General features: G+C 59.6%; 1 protein-coding gene across 1 annotated transcript; it reads left to right on the forward strand.

The window, feature by feature from the left end:
* The first annotated feature begins 3724 nt into the window (after window positions 1-3724).
* On the forward strand, window positions 3725-20050 carry ARL8A (ADP ribosylation factor like GTPase 8A). The gene is made up of 7 exons (XM_032132987.1): window positions 3725-3937; window positions 12670-12750; window positions 13694-13767; window positions 15999-16092; window positions 17256-17323; window positions 18059-18129; window positions 18253-20050. The coding sequence occupies exons 1-7, from the start codon at window positions 3815-3817 to the stop codon at window positions 18300-18302; spliced, it is 561 nt and encodes a 186-aa protein (XP_031988878.1). The 5' UTR covers window positions 3725-3814; the 3' UTR covers window positions 18303-20050.
* Window positions 20051-21159: the final 1109 nt, after the last annotated feature.

The raw sequence follows: 21159 nt of genomic DNA on the forward strand, positions 1-21159 counted from the left end.
ACACCCCTACACACCCCTGTACACCCCTGTACACCCCTGTACACCCCTACACACCCCTGTACACCCCTACACACCCCTACACACCCCTATACACCCCTGTACACCCCTGTACACCCCTACACACCCCTGTACACCCCTACACACCCCTACACACCCCTACACACCCCTATACACCCCTGTACACCCCTACACACCCCTGTACACCCCTGTACACCCCTGTACACCCCTACACACCCCTACACACCCCTGTACACCCCTACACACCCCTACACACCCCTACACACCCCTATACACCCCTGTACACCCCTATACACCCCTGTACACCCCTACACACCCCTGTACACCCCTGTACACCCCTGTACACCCCTATACACCCCTGTACACCCCTACACACCCCTGTACACCCCTGTACACCCCTATACACCCCTGTACACCCCTACACACCCCTACACACCCCTATACACCCCTGTACACCCCTATACACCCCTGTACACCCCTACACACCCCTACACACCCCTGTACACCCCTGTAAACCCCTACACACCCCTACACACCCCTACACACCCCTGTACACCCCTGTACACCCCTACACACCCCTGTACACCCCTATACACCCCTGTACACTCCTACACACCCCTGTACACCCCTACACACCCCTATACAACCCTACACACCCCTGTACACCCCTACACACCCCTACACACCCCTACACACCCCTACACACCCCTATACACCCCTATACACCCCTACACACCCCTGTACACCCCTACACACCCCTACACACCCCTATACACTCCTGTACACCCCTACACACCCCTGTACACCCCTATACACCCCTACACACCCCTGTACACTCCTGTACACCCCTACACACCCCTACACACCCCTATACACTCCTGTACACCCCTACACACCCCTGTACACCCCTATACACCCCTACACACCCCTATACACTCCTGTACACCCCTACACACCCCTACACACCCCTACACACCCCTGTACACCCCTACACACCCCTACACACCCCTACACACCCCTACACACCCCTATACACTCCTGTACACCCCTACACACCCCTGTACACCCCTACACACCCCCTACACACCCCTGTACACCCCTATACACCCCTGTACACCCCTACACACCCCTGTACACCCCTGTACACCCCTATACACCCCTACACACCCGTACACACCCCTGTACACCCCTGTACACCCCTATACACCCCTACACACCCCTACACACCCCTGTACACCCCTACACACCCCTGTACACCCCTGTACACCCCTATACACCCCTACACACCCCTACACACCCCTACACACCCCTGTACACCCCTGTACACCCCTGTACACCCCTGTACACCCCTACACACCCCTACACACCCCTGTACACCCCTACACACCCCTGTACACCCCTGTACACCCCTATACACCCCTACACACCCCTACACACCCCTACACACCCCTGTACACCCCTGTACACCCCTATACACCCCTACACACCCCTACACACCCCTACACACCCCTGTACACCCCTACACACCCCTACACACCCCTATACACCCCTGTACACCCCTACACACCCCTACACACCCCTACACACCCCTGTACACTCCTGTACACCCCTACACACCCCTACACACCCCTATACACCCCTACACACCCCTACACACCCCTGTACACCCCTATACACCCCTACACACCCCTACACACCCCTATACACTCCTGTACACCCCTACACACCCCTACACACCCCTGTACACCCCTGTACACCCCTATACACCCCTGTACACCCCTACACACCCCTACACACCCCTACACACCCCTATACACCCCTATACACTCCTGTACACCCCTACACACCCCTATACACTCCTGTACACCCCTACACACCCCTGTACACCCCTGTACACCCCTACACACCCCTATACACCCCACAGCCCTGTACCCCCAGTTCTCCTGCACTGATCACACCCTGCACCCCCAAGTGCCTCAGGAACTCTGCAACTCCAGCACCTTTGCACCCCTGTGCCCTGCATCTCCCCCACCCAGCACTGCTTACACCGCCTGCACCCCTCGAACACCTGCAGCCCCAGTACTCCCAGTATCCCTGCAGCCTGCACCCGAATCATCCCTGCCCCCTGCACCCACTGCACCCTGCACCCGAACCAACACACAGGCATCACCTGGGGAAACTGAGGCCTGAGGCCAAGCACCAGGTCAAAGCACAGCCTCCAAAGCCACAAAACCCATGAGTGAAGGAAACAGCAAGTGGGTGAGGTCTTCTCTGTGCCCATCGAGGTCCCATCACAGCAGGATGCATCTCCCTGGAGCTCCAGGTCCCCCCACCTCACCCACTGCTGTTCCCCGAGTCTCAGGAGCCAGGGTCCCTGCTTGGGCCACCACTGGTGTTACCTTGCCACACCATCCTTCGGGCGCACCTGCCACCAGCCCTGGACAAGGGGCACCTGTGGCCAGGGGCAGTTCCTGCCTTGGCTGCTGGCCAGGTGCTGTTTTCTCTGCCACGGCTGTACTCTGGCAGGTTCCTGGGGGTACCAGGAACACTGTGGGACATGGCAGGGACACCTCTTTGTGCTGGTCCTTGGTCACTCAGGGGCTAAACCCTGAGCCAGGGGAGCACAAGGATAAGCCACCCCTTACCCACATGGGCTGGCACAGCCCTGACCTCTCAGCTTCCTTAAGGAACTCGGTTGAGCAACCACATCAAAACCTCCTGGGAATGTCAGACATGCTCTTGTCTGGAGAGGCAGGTAATATCAGGGGGACGGTGGCATGGGCCGCAGTGGGGCAGGAGGGCAGAGGAGCAGCCCCACGGGCTGGCTCAGTCCTGCTGTGTGTGCCAGGGGTCCCAGTGGCCCTCCCAGGTGTGCAGGAGGGCTGGGGTCCAGGGGGGCTGGTACGGGTGCAGGATTGGGGTGTGCCCAGCGGCACGGCTGGAGGGCACTGCCAGGGCTGCAGGTGACCAGTGCGGAGGTCACTGGGGCACAAGGGCACAGGGCGTGATGGAGATGGGGGTGCCGGGGGTGCTGGGTCAGTGGGCACCAGGAGGAGCTGGGAGCACAGGAGTGCAGGCCGGAGGGATATTGGGGGTGCGGAGGTACTGGGGGTGCAGCAAGTGCAGGGGTCGCGGGGAGAAGGCTGCGGAAGGCTTTGGGTGCAGGCTGCCGGGGCGTACAGGTGTGTCGGGGAGCAGAGGTCCCGGGGAGGACGTGCCGGGTCCGGGGTGCAGTGGTGCATCCCCCCTCCCTCAGGCCGTGCTATGATCTGAGAAGGCCTAGATTACCGAGGGTGCGAGGCTGCAGGGAGTGACCAGGGCAGGGGTGTGGGGTACTCCAGGCTGTCCGGGCTGTCCGGAGGGCTGTACGGTGCCCGGTGCGGCGGGTCCTCCGGGCCGGCAGGGGGCGCGGCAGCGGCGGCGGGGCAGGCGGCGCGCGGGCCCCACCCGGCGCGGCGGTGCGGCAGCAGGGCCCGCGGCGCGCGGACAATACCGGGGGGCGGCGGCGGCGGCTCGGCCTCCATCGGCACCGCTCGGCGCAGCCCGGACGCATTCGGCTCCGATCGGCTCCGCTCGGCCCTGCCCGGCTCCACCCCGACTGGCCCCGCCCCGACTCGGCCTCGCTCGGCTCCACTCGTCCCCGCTCGGCCCTGCCCGGCCCGGCCCCGCTCGGCTCGGCTAGGCTTGGCTCGGCTCGGCCCGGCCCAGCCCGGCTTGGCTCGGCCCGGCCCTGCCCGGCCCGGCTCCGCACGGCTCAGCTCGGCCCCGCTCAGCGCGGCCCGGCCCGGCCGGCACCATGCTGGCACTCTTCAACAAGCTGCTGGACTGGTTCCGGGCGCTGTTCTGGAAGGAGGAGATGGAACTGACCCTGGTGGGGCTGCAGTACTCGGGCAAGACCACCTTCGTCAACGTTATCGCGGTGAGCCCGAGGGACACCCCGCATCCCCCCATCCCCGACGGGTCACGTGCCCATCCCAGGGCTTCACCTCTGCGCCTTGGACCCCCCAGTGCCCCCCAGTGCCCCCCAGTGCCCCCCCAGTGCACCCCCAGTACCCCCCCAGTGCACCCCCAGTGCACCCCTGCGCCTTCCACCCCCCCTTCGCACCCCTGCTGCACCCTCTTTGCATGCCCCCATTGCACGCCCTGGGTGCTCCTCAGAATGTCTCCGCCCTATCGCACCCCAGCCTGAAAACGCCTTTGGGGAGGGGGTGTGGGGTGCAGCAGTGGGTACGGTGTGGGGTGCGGGATGCAGCAGTGGGTACGGTGTGGGTTGTGGGGTACGGTGTGGGGTGCGGGGTGCAGCAGTGGGTACGGTGTGGGGTGCGGGGTGCAGCAGTGGGTACGGTGTGGGGTGCGGGGTGCAGGGTGGGGGTGCAGAGTGCAGCAGTGGGTACGGTGTGGGGTGGAGGTGCGGGATGCAGCAGTGGGTACGGTGTGGGGTGCAGAGTGCAGCAGTGGGTACGGTGTGGGGTGCGGGATGCAGCAGTGGGTACGGTGTGGGGTGCGGGGTGGGGGTGTGGGGTGCAGCAGTGGGTACGGTGTGGGGTGCGGGGTGCAGGGTGTGGGGTGCAGCAGTGGGTACGGTGTGGGGTGCGGGGTGCAGCAGTGGGTACGGTGTGGGGTGCGGGGTGGGGGTGTGGGGTGCAGCAGTGGGTACGGTGTGGGGTGCGGGGTGCAGCAGTGGGTATGGTGTGGGGTGCGGGGTGCAGGGTGTGGGGTGCAGCAGTGGGTACGGTGTGGGGTGCGGGGTGCAGCAGTGGGTATGGTGTGGGGTGCGGGGTGCAGGGTGTGGGGTGCAGCAGTGGGTACGGTGTGGGGTGCGGGGTGCAGGGTGTGGGGTGCAGCAGTGGGTACGGTGTAGGGTGCGGGGTGCAGCAGTGGGTACGGTGTGGGGTGCGGGGTGCGGGATGCAGCAGTGGGTACGGTGTGGGGTGCAGCAGTGGGTACGGTGTGGGGTGCAGCAGTGGGTACGGTGTGGGGTGCGGGGTGCAGCAGTGGGTACGGTGTGGGGTGCAGCAGTGGGTACGGTGTAGGGTGCGGGGTGCAGCAGTGGGTACGGTGTGGGGTGCAGCAGTGGGTACGGTGTAGGGTGCGGGGTGCAGCAGTGGGTACGGTGTGGGGTGCAGCAGTGGGTACGGTGTAGGGTGCGGGGTGCAGCAGTGGGTACGGTGTGGGGTGCAGCAGTGGGTACGGTGTAGGGTGCGGGGTGCAGCAGTGGGTACGGTGTGGGGTGCGGGGTGCGGGATGCAGCAGTGGGTACGGTGTGGGGTGCAGCAGTGGGTACGGTGTGGGGTGCAGCAGTGGGTACGGTGTAGGGTGCGGGGTGCAGCAGTGGGTACGGTGTGGGGTGCAGAGTGCAGGCCCGGCACGGCCCAGGCAGCCCGCAGTGTTTGCTCCCCGCATCCCCGGAGCCGAGCGCGGTGCTCGCGGCCACAGCCGGAGCAGGGCCTGGGGAAGGGTCCTGGCACCGCCTCGCCCTTCCCGGCCAGTGGACAGCAGCCAGTGCCGGTGCCCCGGACGGGACTGCGAGAGCCTCGGCCCCGGGAGCCGGGAAGCTTCTGCTCTCGTACCCGTAACAGCAGGCGCTTTGTCATCGTCCCCGCCGCCGCCGGGACGCGCAGGTGGGGCCTCATGGCGACCCTGCCGGGCTCGGTGCCACCGGGGTTCCTTGCCTGGGGGCCGGTGTAGGAGGTGTTTGCCTGGCGACCTTCCTCGGGAAGCATTCCCCAGCAGCAGCGTCCTGTGGGTGCCAGCTGCTCTTGCAGCAGCACACGGTCCGCACCCGAGCGGGGCAGCGGCACCCGCCTTAGGCTCCTCCAGCCCTGGCCTCTCCCTGGCTGCGCTGCCTCGTCCACCGGGTCCCTGCTGTGGATCAGGAGCTGCATGTCCTGGATCCCAAAGCCGAGGGCGTGGCTTTGCCCATGGGGATGCTTGGCAGAGTCTCCCCTCTTGCTTTTTGGGTTGTTCTCGTCCTCTCAATACGTGATCGTTCGAGGCGGGAGGATCCTGAAGGGGTGGATTTGGGCTGTTGCTCCCAGGGGGTTTCATGGAAGGAAGTGGATGCAGATCCATCCTGGTTGCCCCCTGGTCCCTGCACGTTGCTCCAAAGTCCATGCTCGCCATGGCTCCAAAGCAGAGTGAGTTGTTGCTGCTTGCTCAGGGTGCTGGAAGCTGCTGGACTGTCAGAGGGGATTTCCAGCTCGTATGGAGGCTTCGTTGCACTGGAGCCATGCTCTTTGGGAGGTGCTGAGGGATGAAAATGTCCTTTCTGAAGTGTCTAGGGGCAGAGAGAGGACACCCTAAAATGCTTTTCATCCTGGAGACGATGGCACTCCCGGTCTTGAGCTGTTTTGCTGGAAGTCACTGCTCAGTGCTCCGGTCTCCTGCTGGTTCCTCCATAAAACAGCACCAGCCTCTGGGGACAGGGAGCGTTTCGGCTCTGGGGCAGTGACTGAGCACCAATCCTATTTTCGGGGGACCTCTCCCTGTTATTTGTGTGTTTTATAGTCAATTTTTGCAATCCCGTGCCAGGGTGGGACGCGGCAGTGCCACGTGTGGGGTGCTCCTGCTCTGGATCTGCTGGATGCTGCTGCCTGTTAACAGCACCCAGACTACCTTAAAAATGGCAAAGTAATTTAGTGTCGGTTTTAATCACCCAGATAAGCTGCGAAGGGTGATGGAGCTTTATCCCAGACCTGCTGCACAGTTCTGCCTGCACAGACAGGGCTGGAAATCCCAAGGGTTGGTGTTGCTCGGCTCCCTGTTCCCCACATGTCTCCTCCTCTCCCAGCTGCATCTGGAGCAGACAGGGCTCAGTGTGGGCTTTGTGGGGTTTGCTTCTGCGAGTAAATACTTTGTGCCTGGCAGTTTTATTGTGGGCAAGACCCCACTGGCAAGACCCATGCACTAGGACACTCTCCACTTAGCCAGGATTGCTGGTGTAGGGAAAAGGGGCTTTGAGGAATTATAGCAGCTCTTGAGGCTGCTGAAGTTGGCACCATAGCCTGCTGGTCTGTCAGGTCTGGGGTGGGGTGTTTGAGACCCTCACACGGCAGTCGGGCTCAGGGTGCTGAGTTCGACCTCTCAAATTATTCGGAAAGTTCAAGTTTTGTGGCAGATGCACACAAAAAGGGGCACCAACTTTTGAGAAGACATCCTGGAAAGAAGGACTTGTTGGGCACAGTGAAATAGAAGCATGACAGAAAATGCCAACCCGACAGGAACTGCCTGAGAAGGTCTGGAGGCGCCTGGCATTAGGGTGTTGCAATGGGGTTGTCAGAAGGGGAAATAGCTGTGATTTGGGCTTTGTGGGGCGGGAAAAACCTGAAGAAGAATGGGATTTTGGTGTTGTTGGAGAGATCTCACAAGAAGCCTTTCTGGGATTGGACCTGCTCTGGGGGGGTTGGCACCGTCCTTTTCTTTCAGGATTTGTAGCTGCACCTGACTGAAAAGTGGACTCTGGTTCCCTGGAAGGTGGCTGGTTCCCTCCAGCAGCCAGGCTGTGGTTGTGCCAGGCAAGGGCTTTGCTGAAGGCAGCTATGATCAGGGTGACTCCTCCTGGGTCACCTGTCTGGGGACTTTGATTTTCCAGGACTTATATTTTCTTTTCCTGGCTGTTGAGAGCTGAGGCTTGAAGTCTTGCCTGTAAGGAGAAGTGAAAACTGCAAATACATGTGGTCTTGATTTAACCTGAAGCCAGTGGGTTTTTAGCTGCCTTTATCCCAGTCTGGTGGTGACAAGGGTGACTCGAGGCCATTGAGAGCTCCTCAGCAGGTGCTGGGGCCCAAAACCTGTCAGTGCAGGCCATGGTTAGAACAAGAGGGTGTTGCTGCTTTTTAACATCACACGCGTTCTATCTGTGCTAGAGCCTTCCAGGAGAGTGAAGCCACAAGTGCTGGGGTGTTGGACATGTGGTGGGAGCTCTGAGGCACCATCCTGTGCTTCAGCCCTGCTTGGAAAGTGATTCAGAGCAGTGCTGCAAGAGGAAGCATGCAGCTCCTGGAGTGAGTTCAGTGGAGGCTGTGAAGATGCTGAGAGGGCTAGTGCGTCTCTCTTATGAGGACAGGCTGAGGGAGCTGGGGCTGTTGAGCCAAACAGCCAAAAAGAGATGGCTGAGAGGGGCCCTCATCAATGTCAGTCAGTGTCTGCAGGGAGGGGTCAGAGGATGCACCAGGCTCTGCTCCCTGGGGCCCAGCAATGCGACAAGAGGCAATGGGCAGAAAATGATGCCCAGGAAGTTTCACCTGAACATGAGGAAGAACTTCTTTCCTGTGCAGTGACTGTGCACTGAACAGGCTGCCCAGACAGGGTGTGGAGTCCCCCTCACTGGAGATATTCCAGAACTGTCTGGGAATAATGCTGTGCCATGTGCTCTGGGATGAACGTGGTTGAGCAGGGAGGTTGGATCAGATGACCCACTGTGGTCCTTCCAACCTGACCCATCCTATGAAACCACATCAGCCTCATATTTGGCACCAGGTAGGCTGGTGGCTGGTGTGGCAGGTAGCCAGTGCTCCAACAGTGAGCCTGATAGTGGCTCAGAGCACTGCAGAGCTCAGCGCCTGCTCCTGGCCATCCTCAGACACACGCCAACCCCTTCACTAGCCACTTGACCCATCTTGGCAGGATGTGCTCTGGTGCCTGAGCCCGAGAGGGAAGGTGCAGCTCCAGGTCTGCAAGGTCCCCAGGGTTTGCTGGGGAGGTAGAGGAGAGAGAGGTGCTGAGGAAGTAGTAGGGAGATGTTGTTCTGATGCATTTGGACCGGTCTGTCTTGACACCCACCTCTGGATGTGCCCCTTGTGTGGGGTCTGGCAGGGCCAGGGTGGGTGGGAGGTGGCCGTGGGCTCTCATGCTGCTTCATGGTCCTTCTGCCTCCAGATGCAGCCCCTGGGCCCTCCACGGGTGTGTGTTTGCACCTTAGCTTCATAATGCAGAAGGTGGTAGGTTTTCTGGGGGGTTTCTTGGTATTTCTGGAAGAGGAGGAGAATCTGTCTGGGGCATGGTTTTGTGTTGCTGCTGCAAGCTCTGTCAACATGAGCCAAGAAAAATGGACAGTGTGGCTTTCCTGAGACAGGATCATACAGTGATTTGGGTTGGAAGGGACCTTTAAAGATGACCTTGTCCAACACTCCTACCATTGGCAGGCACATACAGGGACACCTTTCACTAGACTGGTTTGCTCCAAGACCCATCCAACCTGACCTTGAACATTTCCAGGGATGGGGCAGCCACAGCTTCTCCGGGCAACCTGTGCCAGGGCCTCACCTCTCACATCATAAAAAGTTTCTTTCTTCTATCTTTTATATCTAAGTTTCCCTCCATGTTAGAGCTTGGACAGGGTATGGCAGGAGATGCCTGCAGGAGTGCCAGTTGTGGGGATGGTCCAGGCAGTGGTGGGAGACACCCAACCCGAGGTGCTCTGGGCTCCTGCCTCTGTCCCACAGAGGGCCATGCTTTGGTGGAGACACAACTGCATGGCCCAGCACTGCCATCTCTGCCCTCTGGGGAACAGGGCTGCAGAACAGCCAGCAGTGATTTATCCAGAGCAGGTCACATCAGTTCAATGTCATCCGGTGAGGAGCAGGGCCTGGCCACCTCAGCCCTGCATGCTGCTCACCAGAGCTGGGGGAGGCTGAGGTGGCTTCTCTGCATGTGCCAGCAAGCCGAGGTCCTGGGCCCGTCTGAGCAAGGGATGATGGCTGAACTGGCAGGTGATGTGGAATCCTTGTGCATGTGTCAGGGGATGGGGCTCAGCGTGAGCTGGGGACACTGCCTGCCCTGGCAAAAGCTGAATTCTGGCCACTTCTGCCAGTAACCCAACTGGAAAGTGTTGGGGCTGGGTGGAAAGGTCACTTGGCCTTCCGGGCAGGGCCTTGGGCAGAGCAGTGAGTAACCCTGGCAAAAGCAGTGATGAGCTCGAGTCTGTAAAGACCTGATCTGCCATTTGTAGCCACAAAATCCATCTTGCCTGCAACGATTTTTGTGCTTCCCAGTGCAATCCCATTCTTAAGCAATTGGTGTGGCTTGGCATCATCTTCAGAGTCAGCATGGATGCTATGTTCATTACATAACAAAAATTTGGGGGAAGAATGTGTCCCGTGAAGCTTTTGCTTGTCTCCATCAGGGTGCTCACTGCTTTCCTGGCAGTGGACCTGTGGATGGCTGAACCCTGCAGGGAGTTGAAAATGTGTTGAAGGCACCAGGGGTGGTTGGAGAGGGAAGAGGGACCATCGTGTTTCCACCACTGAGAGTTGTGTTCAGAGAGAAGCTGATGCAGGAGGAGCTGATGGAGGAGGAGCACGTGCAAGATGCTTCTGTGGGTGCTGGGACAGCAGGGAGCACGTGTGAGCCATCCTGGACCACAAGGCCTTGCACTCCCAGCTTGGCCTGTTTTGGACAGCTCAAGTGGTTTTGTTTCGGCCCCTTGGCCGTGGGCAGCCTGGAGGCAGGTGCTGCAGGGAGAGGGGTTTGGGGCAGGGAGCAAGGCTGTGGTCACTCACACAGACATGCTCTCTCCCACCCATGGAGGAAAGAAGAGGTGACTCCTGGCTCCTGCAGCCCACCCCTTCCTGGAAGAAGTTTCTATCACACCAGAACCATATCTTGTGTGGCTTTTGCACAGCCAGCAGATCGCGTGGTGTGGTCTGGGATCCCTGAGGGAGGTGCCTGCAGCTTCCAAGAAGCTCTTCAGCAGTTGCTCTCTGTGCCCACTGATCAAAGCCTGAGAATTTCTTAGTTTCATAAAGCTCAGTTGTGTGTTGAACCTCAGTCCATAGGAGACATCCCCTGTGGATCCCTGCCTGCTTCCCCTCCACTCCCCGTGCCCTTACCCACAGTCCTTTCTGGGTGCAGCGGGGCCTGAACGCCCCTTAGCTGCTGGGTTTTACTGCTGAATGCAAAAGGGATATGAAAAAGGGAAGCAGTGTGTACTGCAGAGCGTTTGGAAGAGGTCAGGAAAACCCTGGTGACTTGCTGATGTGGTGCATCCGGAGGAGCCACAGGCTCAACCAGGCACAAAAATCTGCTTATGAGAAAATAGCATGAACTGACTTCCTGTTTTGAAGTTTGTGTTAACTAACAGAAAAGCCCTCAAGAAACGGAGGTTTTAAGGTAGTAAGGACCTGCTAGGATGAGTTTGGCCATGGTTGGTGGTTCCTGCAAGTTTCTGGCATTGATGGCCAGATTCCCCGCAGCTGCATTATCCTGGCTATCAAACAGTCTTCCCTACTGGCTCCTCAGCATTCCCCAGGATGCATTTACAGGCCATAAGCCTGATGTGAGTCCCAGGGAAGCTGCTGGAGGCAGTGGCTGAGGGGCTGTGCCAGCTCCTGTCCTGCCCCAGCGATGCCACATCACTGCTGGGACTGCCCCTAACATCCCTGCTCCGCCTGGGCCCGTCCTGCAGCGCTGGAACTGGAGCAGCAAACTGGACGGTGGGGTGGGCATTAGCAGAGCCTTCGGCGTGGTGCTGGGCATGTGGGCTTGTGAGCCAGCTTCAGCAGAGGGATGGTCCCTGCTCCGACAGGCCTGACCCATCCACAGCAGCACTGGGGTGCTCGACCCCCCAGGGATCTCCTGCATCTGATGCATAAACTCAGCAGACATTGGAGCTGCATGAGAGCAGCTTCTGGGGAGGGGGGCCCTTTGTGACCCCCCACGTCACCCAGCACAGGCAGGATGCAGGACTGGGGACCAGCGCAGACAGCACTCTCTTGAAAGCAGAAGTCAGTCTGGTTTGAGCTAGACCATAAGTGATCGGAAGCATGAAACCTGCTGGTGCCCCCAGGACTTGCAACTGGAAAGGAGCTGGAGCAGGAGGTGGCTCTCTGGGTGAAAAGCCCAGCCTAAAACCCCGGGGGTCCTTGCAGGGCTGCCTCACCAGAGGTCACTGCTCAGGACGAAGGTCTCAGCCTCCTCCCACGAAGGGCTTGGGAGTCACACCTGGAAAGAGCTGGGATGGGCAAGCCCCGAGCCCACCGAGACAACAGGGTGTCCAGGGCTGAGGCTGGCAGCTCGCTGCAGGGTTGGGGACTGCACTGGGGCACCCAGGGCACCTGTGCCCATTGCAGCAGCCACGGCGTCGTGGTTTAGGAATGGCAGTCCCCAGTTTGGTGCTCCCGATGTTCCCGGTTGCTTCCCCTTCCCCCTCCAACTGGAAGCACAAAAGGCAAAGATCACGGGTTGAGATAAGAACAATTTACTAGAAACAGCAACGAGATAAGAAAACAGTAAGAGCAACACTACTAATAACAACAGTGTACAAAGAGAGGGTGATTTACATGCAAAATGCTCACCAAGCCCGGGACAATGAAACAATGGCTTCCCTCCACCCACCAGGCTTTTTCCCAACTGGAAAAGAACTCAGTCCCTTTTCCCTGGCCATGGCAATGATGTCAGGTGGTACTGAATAACACAGTGTCTTTGGCCACATCCCGTCCCTCTGGGCGGAACCAGGACGCACAGCATTCCTGGTGGCACCGTGCCTCCTGGGCTCTGCGTCCTGGCGTGGACCTGCAGGAGGGTTGCGCTGTGCCCACGGCAGGGCTGGCAGAGCCTTTGGGGTTATCCCAGGCTGTCAGCCTTGCTGCCCTGCCAGGGCAGGCTGGCCCCGTTCCTCTGCCTCCTAATGCTGTTTCACCTTGTTCCTTGCAGTCAGGACAGTTCAACGAAGACATGATCCCGACAGTGGGCTTCAACATGAGGAAGATCACCAAAGGGAATGTTACCATAAAGGTGAGATGCAGTTGTTACTGCTGGTGAGGGCTCTTGGGATGGAAGGTGGAGGTGAGGGAGATTGGTGGCTGTTCTGCTGGAGGTGGAAGAATTCCAGGCACGCCAGATGCAGCTCGTAGAATAGAAGCACAGCATCATTAAGGCTGGATAATCGCTTTAAGATCGAGTCTAAATGTTCCCCCAGGAGTGCCATGTTCACCACTAAACCGTGTCTACAAGTGCCACATCCACATTTTGTTAACATTTCCAGGGATTGTGATCCACCATCTGGAAGGGAAAGATTTGCCCTGTTAGGGTCCTGCAGGTACCCACCAGGGGAGGTGGTGGGGAGGGGTGTAGGAGATCCAGACTTGGGCAATAAGAGCCAGTTCAGGCTGCAAAGCTGGAGGTTTCTTATGTCTCTGGGACTTACGGATGTGGTCATGCTGCTGAGGGTGGTAGTGCTGGGAAAAACAGGTCATGGCTTGCAGTGGTGGCCTCTGCCTTGGGAGCAAAGGAAAAGGAGGGTTCTACCTCTTCTGGATCTTTCAAGGGCCTGGGGTTGTACTGGGAAATAGCTGTTGGACAGACTTGAAAAGCTGGCTGGGGATCTGTGGCTGCTGCAGGAACACTTTTGAGAGTGTGCCGAATGTTCTGAAATGGGAAATGTCTCAGGGCAGTGCCAGGAGATGTGATGGGCATGGGGAGGAGCAGCCAGCTTGGGCCAGAGGGTCCCTCCATGCCAGCAGAGGCACATTACAGGGGGATTCAGCATCCTCCAGCTGCCCCTCCTGAGGTTTCTCCCTTCTTCATCAAGTCAGGAGCCTCCTCCTGAAATTTGAGCTGAAGAGGAGGAGATGGGGGTGGGTTTGATTCGTGGCCAAAATGCTCCGGGTGGCCACATGGGGGAGGAAGGAGTGTTGGGCAGGACTGTGGGGGTAACGCTGCCATCTCCCTGTCACAGCTCTGGGACATCGGGGGGCAGCCACGGTTCCGCAGCATGTGGGAGCGATACTGCCGTGGAGTGAGTGCCATCGTGTGAGTATCCCCAGGGCCCTGCTCTCACCCACGTGCTGATGCTGAGCCTTGCTGCTGGCTGGGGGCATCATCCCACCCCGGGGTGCTGGGGGGACAGGGGAGCTGCGGTGCCTTTGCTGCCAGAGCCAGACACCTGTGCCAAGGGGTGGAATCACTGAATCATCCCGGAATCGTTAAAGGTGGAAAAGGCCTCGAAGATCATTCGGTCCAACCGTTAGCCCAACACCACCATATTCACCACTAGACCACGTCCCCAGGTGGTTTTTGAACACCTCCAGGGATGGTGACTCCACCACTGCCCTGGGCAGCCTTTGCCAGGGCCTAACCACCCTTTCAGAGAAGAAATTTTCCCCCATATCCAACCTGAACCCCGCCTGGTGCAACTTGAGGCCGTTTCCTCTGGTCCTGTAGCCTGTTCCCTGGGAGAAGAGCCCGACCCCCACCTGGCTCCACCCTCTTGTCAGGGAACTGGAGAGACTGAGAAAGTCCCCCCTGAGCCTCCTTTTTTCCAGATACTTCCCCTGGGGACTGATGTCTACATGGGCTTTGAGCAAAGGACAGCCAGGTCCCTCCAGCTGTGGCAGACCCTTCTCTTCCCTTCCAGCATCACTCAGTCCAGCTCTGTTCCTCAGATCTTGCCCTTCCAGGCTCCCATGCATCCTGTCTGCTGGCTGCTCACTGCTGGGGCTGAGCAGAGCCCAGTGGTGGGGCTCAGCCCTTCCCAGAGGCTGGTTTCCAGGTCAGGATATTCATGTGCTGCCAGATAAATCTTGTGCTGAGAGCAGGAGTCTCAGTGCAACACCCGCTACTGAGTCAGCAAATCTGAGTGTCCCTGGGCGTCCCCTGCCTGCAAACAGCACAGTGAAAGCAATCCCAGGGAGTCCAGGCTCGGGGTGAGCCTGGCAAGGCATTCTTGGGAAGCAGGTTGCCTATTCCAAAGGACAAATACTGATCCTGGGACACCATACTGGGGTTCCTTAAACCCAGTCAGAAAATGAGATTTATGGGATCTTTTCCAAGTGACTGTGCCCTGAGATTTGGAGGGCTGGTTTCTGTGCTGCCCTTCCCAACTCCAAGCCTTGGCAGGTGAGGAGGAGTGTGGTACTGCGTGTCCTGCATGTTGGGACAGTGGTGTCTGCTCCTGCCCTTGCACATTGTCACCATGGTGGGACATGGCCTTGGACCTGCAGGAGGGTTTTTATTACACTTTTTATTACAGTGAGCTTTGCTGGAAATGACAAAATCTCTGTCTTCTCACTCCTTTTGCTGCCTCCTTCCATAATGTCATAATTTTGGCCCACGTAGTTGTCAGGAAACAAAAGGACCTGTCAGCATCCAGGTCACACTCCAGTCTGCCCTCATCACCTCGAGCTGTGTCATGTTCCTTTCCCTTTGCTCTCAGCCCTTTCCCCTGCCCAACATGCCAAGGTCTGGGGCAGTCCCTGGGGGTGTTTTTCCCTCTGGCACCTCGTTCCCATTTTCCTGTGTTAAGCACTTCAGTCATTAGTAGCTTTTTTCCTATTTTTAAGTAACTCCCCACAGCCTGATGAGCTGGTGTTTCTCACTCCTTCTCTCCCAGCTTCTTGATCTTTGAAATCAAGGCTGCTCTGATCGGTTCTTCACCCAAGTTTTGGCTTCACTGACATTTCTTTGCAGGATAAAAGTTGCCCTGTAAGAATGAAATCCTTTCCCAAATCTCCTGCTCTGCTCAGAGAAGCATTGCTGGCCACCGGCTTCACATCCATGTGCTCCATGGCCCTTCCCAAGATTACCCCATCGATGGGACAAGGAGCTCTTTCCCCTTCTTGGGTCACTGTCACCTCTCCATCCTCAGCTTCTCTTGCCTTCTCTGCTTGTCCTCTATCCTGGCTGTTTACATGGGAGCTGCCATGTGCACGAGTCTCACTGGGCACATGGAGACAATGTGTGTCCTGCAGCTTCTCCTGCCTGGGCTTCCCTCGCCCAGCCTGTCCCTGCTGTCAGCAGGTTGACACCTGCAGGGACAAGGCTGGGGTGGTCCCCTACTCCCCTGGGAGACATGAGGGGTTTTTAGCTCCACAGCCATCCTTGGGAAGAGGCGTCCTGGTGGAAGGATCCTGTTATCAACCCCCTGCATGTCCTGGGGCAGTGAGCTGCCATGGGAGGAGGTTTGGGGGTGGCACGGACCTCAGCACAGCACGAGGCCGTGGAGACCTGGGCACCTGTGCTCAGGATTGTCCCTTCCCTTGCAGGTACATGGTGGATGCTGCTGACCAGGAGAAGATAGAGGCCTCCAAGAACGAACTGCACAACCTGCTTGACAAGCCACAGCTCCAGGGCATCCCGGTGAGCTGGTGCCTCGGTCGGTCCCCAGGCTGGCGACTGCCAGGGCTTGCAGAGCAGATTCAGGAAGGGACATCCCATGAATCTCCTTTTCTTGGAGGCGTCGCTTCCCTGCTGCACTCCCGAGGGAGCCGGCTGGGGCAATGACGCTTTCTAGGTCAGAACTGGGCCAAGCAACAGAGAGGGAGCTTTAGGGCACGGATCAGGCCCCCTGGGTGAAATCTGTCCCCTCACATGGATTTGCACCTGATTTATGGTGTGATAGGAAGGTCCCCTCTCCTGGGAGGGGAGCTGCTGGACTGTGACACGTGCAGGAGGTGGGACGTGGTGCAGTGCTGGGCACCCTGTACGTGTCAGGTGGGATGTGCACCAACCCCCCCAAATCAGCATCCTTTGAAAGGAGCTAATTGAAGATCTTGCCACGGATCCCAAATGTCCGCTGCCAGCTAAATTCAGCTCCTGACACACCACGCTGCAGTTGCAGGCCTCTGAAGGCTCTCTTCTGAGAACAAGCCTCCAGACTGAAGCAGGGGATGCTGCATCCTGTGCTGCTGCAGAGCCCCAGCGCAGTCCGGGCAGCCACAGCCTCAGCACCGCCCCGTCAGGTGACAGTCACATGGCTGCTCCGGAGGGACAAACCAGCCCTGCTGGGTGGTTATTTTCCTTACACAGTCTGAGAATGCTTTTGTGGCTGTGGAGAGCCTTGAGGGAGAGATCAGTGATGGCACAAACGGCTGATCCTGGTTTGGGCTGGCTGCCTGCAGAGTGGGTTCTACCCGGCATCCACAGCTTGCTCCTGCTGGGTAACGTCAGGGTTGGCCATTTCACTTGACTTTTTGCTCAGAGGCAGTGGGAGGCTCCTGGGAGACCATCCTGGATGGCACAGCAGATGCTGGTACCCTTGAGAGAGGATGTGCTGTGGGAACATCTCCACACTGGGAGTAGAGAGTGCACAGGAGATGCTGTGTACAGGCTAATTAAGGCAGTTAATTGAATTGCCCTGCCTCCTGAGTGCTGCTGAAGGGGGTTTCTCTGTCTGGGACATCCTAGTGGGGTAGCCAGGGCTGTCCTGTGTCACAAGCAGGCTCTGCTTCTGAGTGGCAGAAGCAGGTTCCTGCCTGGTCTGGTGGCCGGGTGCTTCAGGTGTCCCCTGTCCTGCCCTGCAGGTCCTCGTCCTGGGCAACAAGCGGGACCTGCCCGGTGCCTTGGATGAGAAGGAGCTCATTGAGAAGATGTAAGTGTGCCAGTGTGACACAGTGTGACCCCTCCCCGTTCTGCCGTGTCCCCACCAGCACCATCACCTGTCTGGGCTGGCACTGTGGTGCCTGGGGTGGGCTGGCACACACGGGTGGCTGGGGATCTCCTAGGTGACACCTTGTGGAGACAGAGAGGAGCTGGAACCACCAGTGCCAGGGCTGGGTCCCACGTGCCACATGGTGGCGTGGGGGCCCGGCCGCAGCATGGCACTGGCTGGTGGAGCTGGTCTCCCCGAGATACCGCACTGGACAGTGGCACTGGGCTCCTCCATGCTGGGGATCTGGGATGCTGCACTGGCTCACAGCATCTCCTCCCCTTCAGCCACCCCTCTGAGCCCCCCTGGCCATGGGCACCTGTGCAGCTCCCATGCTGCCAGCCCTGTGCCGCTCCCAAAACCTCCCTGCCCCGTCTGGCTGCAGGGCTGGGGGGGACCTATGGGATTTGGTGGCCAGGGTCTCCGTGGGATTGGGTCCATCCTGCCCTGTCACATAGGCCCCCCCCAGACCACCCCTGCCCCTCAGGCATGGAGCGATGGTGCCCTCCCCTGGCTCACGTGCAGCTCCTGGAGAGCCTGGGGAGCTGCTGCCCCTTCAGTGTGCTCTGTCTCAGAGACTGGGTCTGAAGGGACCCTTCAAAGGCTGCCCAGAGGTGTCTCCCATGGCCACCCCACACAGCTCAGAGTCTGCAGCCAGCACTTGCTCCTTTCCCACAGGAACCTCTCCGCCATCCAGGACCGAGAGATCTGTTGCTATTCCATCTCCTGCAAAGAAAAGGACAACATCGGTGAGTGCCGTGGGCTGGGGTCACGGGGGGCGTGGGGGGCAGCCCGTGCCCATGTGCTTGCCCAGGTGTGGGAGGAGGTGACAGCCAGAGGCAGAGGCTGTAAGTGTCCCCTTACCTCTGCAGACATCACCCTACAGTGGCTTATCCAGCACTCGAAGTCCAGGCGAAGCTGAGGTCCCGCGGGCCTGGCTCGGATTGGGAAGATGCCATTGTACAAGCCCACGCCCCTCTCTCCTGCTCTGTCCCTCCAGCTCTCTCTCTAGATGGGTATTTTTAGGGGACCCCAGACTCTGCTCACATTGGGGCAGAATCCTTGTTTTTATTGTAAAGAAGATGTCCGACTGCCCTCCTCTCCCCCTGTCCTCTCCTCCCCTCTCTCTCTCCCTCCATTTTGGCACTGTTCTGTTGTTGTCTGTGTATACAGTATATATATATATGTATATATATTTTAATTTTTTAATTTAAGGGATAGTGCTGTTACTGAACTGGGCCCTGTGAGCAGTAGGAAAGCTGGGGCTCCCCAAGGCCAGCCACGGGTCAGCTCTGGGAGGAGGAGGAGGGTGGTAGCAGAAGGCAGCCCTTGGGAATGGGGCTGTGCCAGCTGCAGGCAGGTCCCCTGGGGCTCCCTCTCCCCTTCTCTGGGTGTCCTGCTGCTGCCTCCAGGCAGAGACCACCCTGGGGGTGTTGGAGGTGCCCACCTTGCCCTGCCTGCCTCGGGCTTCAGTGGGGGGGGAAAGGTGTGTCATTGCCACCCGCAGGCTCCTCACCCCTCCAGGGGACAGGGATTGGTCACAAGCCACTTTCATCAGCCTCCCCCTATTGCCTCCACTTCCCCAACCCCCCCTTGGGGGCCCAGGGCCACTTGTCCCCCTGCCCCACATGGCCCCTGCTCTCCTGCCCTCTGCCCAGCCTGGCTGCTCAGGGGGGAGGATCTGGGGCACTGGTACCAGTGCTGGGGACCCAGCAATGCCAGCAGCTCCTGGGGGAGCAGGGGGCTGGCACCTGCCTCCCACCCGTCCTGGGGCTGGCTCAACCCCGTGCAGCCTCTCAGGACAGCTGTGCTGGCTCCCCACATGCCAAGTGGCATCGCCTGTGCCCGGCTGGGGCGGCTGGCTCTGCCCTGGCCAGGGACATCCCTTGGGATGCCAGAGAGGGAGGGACACATGGAGGCGCCCGGAGACACACTGAGAGCATCTGTGCACTGTCAGTGCTGCTCGCCGGACCCAGGGGGCTGTGCCCTGTGCCTGCTCCCGGTGCCCTGCTCCCCATGCCCTGCTCCCTGTGCCTGCTCCCCGTGCTCTGCTCCCCACTCCCTACTCCCCATGGCACCCCCTGCCCTGCTGCCCTGGCTGGGCCGCACAGGAGCCGTGGGGCAGGGGGCAGCAGGGCTTGTGGGGACGACGGTCAGGTCTGTGTCTGCAGAGGGTGGAGGTCTGTGGAAGTTGTGTGGGGTGAGAAAGGCTGTGGCTGTCTGTGCCATGTCTGTGCCATTGGCTGGGGCTCTGCAGGTGCAGCCTGGGGCTCTGGCCAGGCTGTTTGGGGCCAGTTTGGGGGGACTGGGCTGGCATTGGAGGGTGGGTGTGCAGGACGAGGCAGCTGCTGGTCCCAGTGCAGGGCTGGGACATAGGGTCGGGATGGCTGGGGGGCTGCAGGGCCCCTCTCAGCCTCTTCCCACTCAGCTCCAGCGCATCAGGCCAGGGATTTATCTTCTGTTCTTGTTTTTGCAGAATTGCACAAAGAGAGGTTTCTTTTTGTTGGTTTTTTTTTTTTAATTTAATGACTTGTAAAGTGTTGTCACCCCCCACCCCCCCTTTTTTTTTGTAAGAGATATTTTGACTCAGATTTGACCTCTGTTGGGAAATGATTCTTGTAACTGTACAATTTTTTTGCCTCCTAACAATAAATTAACAATTTTGCGTTGCGGGTGTGGTTGCAGTCACGTTTCTTCCTCCCCATCATTACCACCCATCCTTCGGGGCCCTGCCTGGAAGGGAGGTCCCCGTCCTCTGGGTGCCACTGGGCATCTGTGGGGTCATGCTCACCCGAGAGGTGCTGGAGGCACCTCTGACGGCTGCAGTTGCTTTGTTTCCTTGGCCTGGGTGCCAAGGCCTGCTCGGACACTCTGTTTGTGGTCATCCCTGCTGCTGGACCTTCCTCTGCCCCTGTCACGTCCCAAGCTGCTGTGGAACCCTGCTGGGTTTGGGGGGGCTGCAGTGCCCCCTCTCCCTGCTCCCTCCTGGGGGCTGTGCCCACTGCTGCTGGGGTCCCCCTGCCCTGTGTCCTTTGGAGGTGGCCCCATGTCCTCGGGAGGGTGTGGCCATTGCTGCTGGGCTCCCACCGCCCCGTGGCCCGGGGGTGGCCCCCTGCCCTGCGCTTGTCAGGCGCCCGGGCAGCAGGGTGGGAGCAGGGCCGGGGTTCAGCGCAGCCCCGGGGTGCTGTGCCTGCTGGGGGGGGGCCCTGTGCTGCCGCAGCCCCTGCCCCGCCCGCGCTCCGCTCCCCACGCGTGCAGCCCCGCAGCACAAGCCTGGCTTTGTTCGCCCTTGGCCCAGGCTCAGGACGGAGCGATGTGGACCAGGCGCGTGGGAGATGCCCTCCCCCACTGCCCCCACTGCCCCCGGCCCCTCACCGGGACCCCGCTCACCCCGTGGGCACACGGGGCGCTGGAGGTACGGCCCGGACTCTGAGCCCCCCTGCATCCCTGTGCCAAGATGAGACCCCTCTTCTCCCAAGCCGTGGGGCCCAGCACGGGGTAGGGGGGAGGAGGATGAAAGGAAAAACCCAGTTTTGTGCTCTCGAAAGAAAACTGGGGCTTTTGTTTCCCTGGAAACGGGTCTGCGAAAGCAAAGCCCGCGCGGAGCCCGGTGGGTGTTGCGCACAAAGCCCGCAGTGAGCCCCTCGCTTTCACTGCCCGTGGCAACCGTCTCCCTCGCCCCGGCATCTCGGGGGCTGGGGCGGCTGCCAGCAGCTGGGACAAGGAGCTCTAACAGCTCCGGTGGATGGGCTGCCACGGCCAGGCTGCCCTCAGGCAGA

Source organism: Corvus moneduloides, chromosome 24 (genome assembly GCF_009650955.1).
Source record: "Corvus moneduloides isolate bCorMon1 chromosome 24, bCorMon1.pri, whole genome shotgun sequence".
Taxonomy (NCBI): Eukaryota; Metazoa; Chordata; class Aves; order Passeriformes; family Corvidae; genus Corvus; species Corvus moneduloides.

Coding starts and splice junctions, on each gene's coding strand:
- ARL8A (XM_032132987.1), top strand. CDS start 3,815: ATGCTGGCACTCTTCAACAAGCTGCTGGACTGGTTCCGGGCGCTGTTC. Junction 16,093..17,255: donor CACAGCTCCAGGGCATCCCG/GTGAGCTGGTGC, acceptor CCTGCCCTGCAG/GTCCTCGTCCTGGGCAACAA. Junction 18,130..18,252: donor CAAAGAAAAGGACAACATCG/GTGAGTGCCGTG, acceptor TTACCTCTGCAG/ACATCACCCTACAGTGGCTT.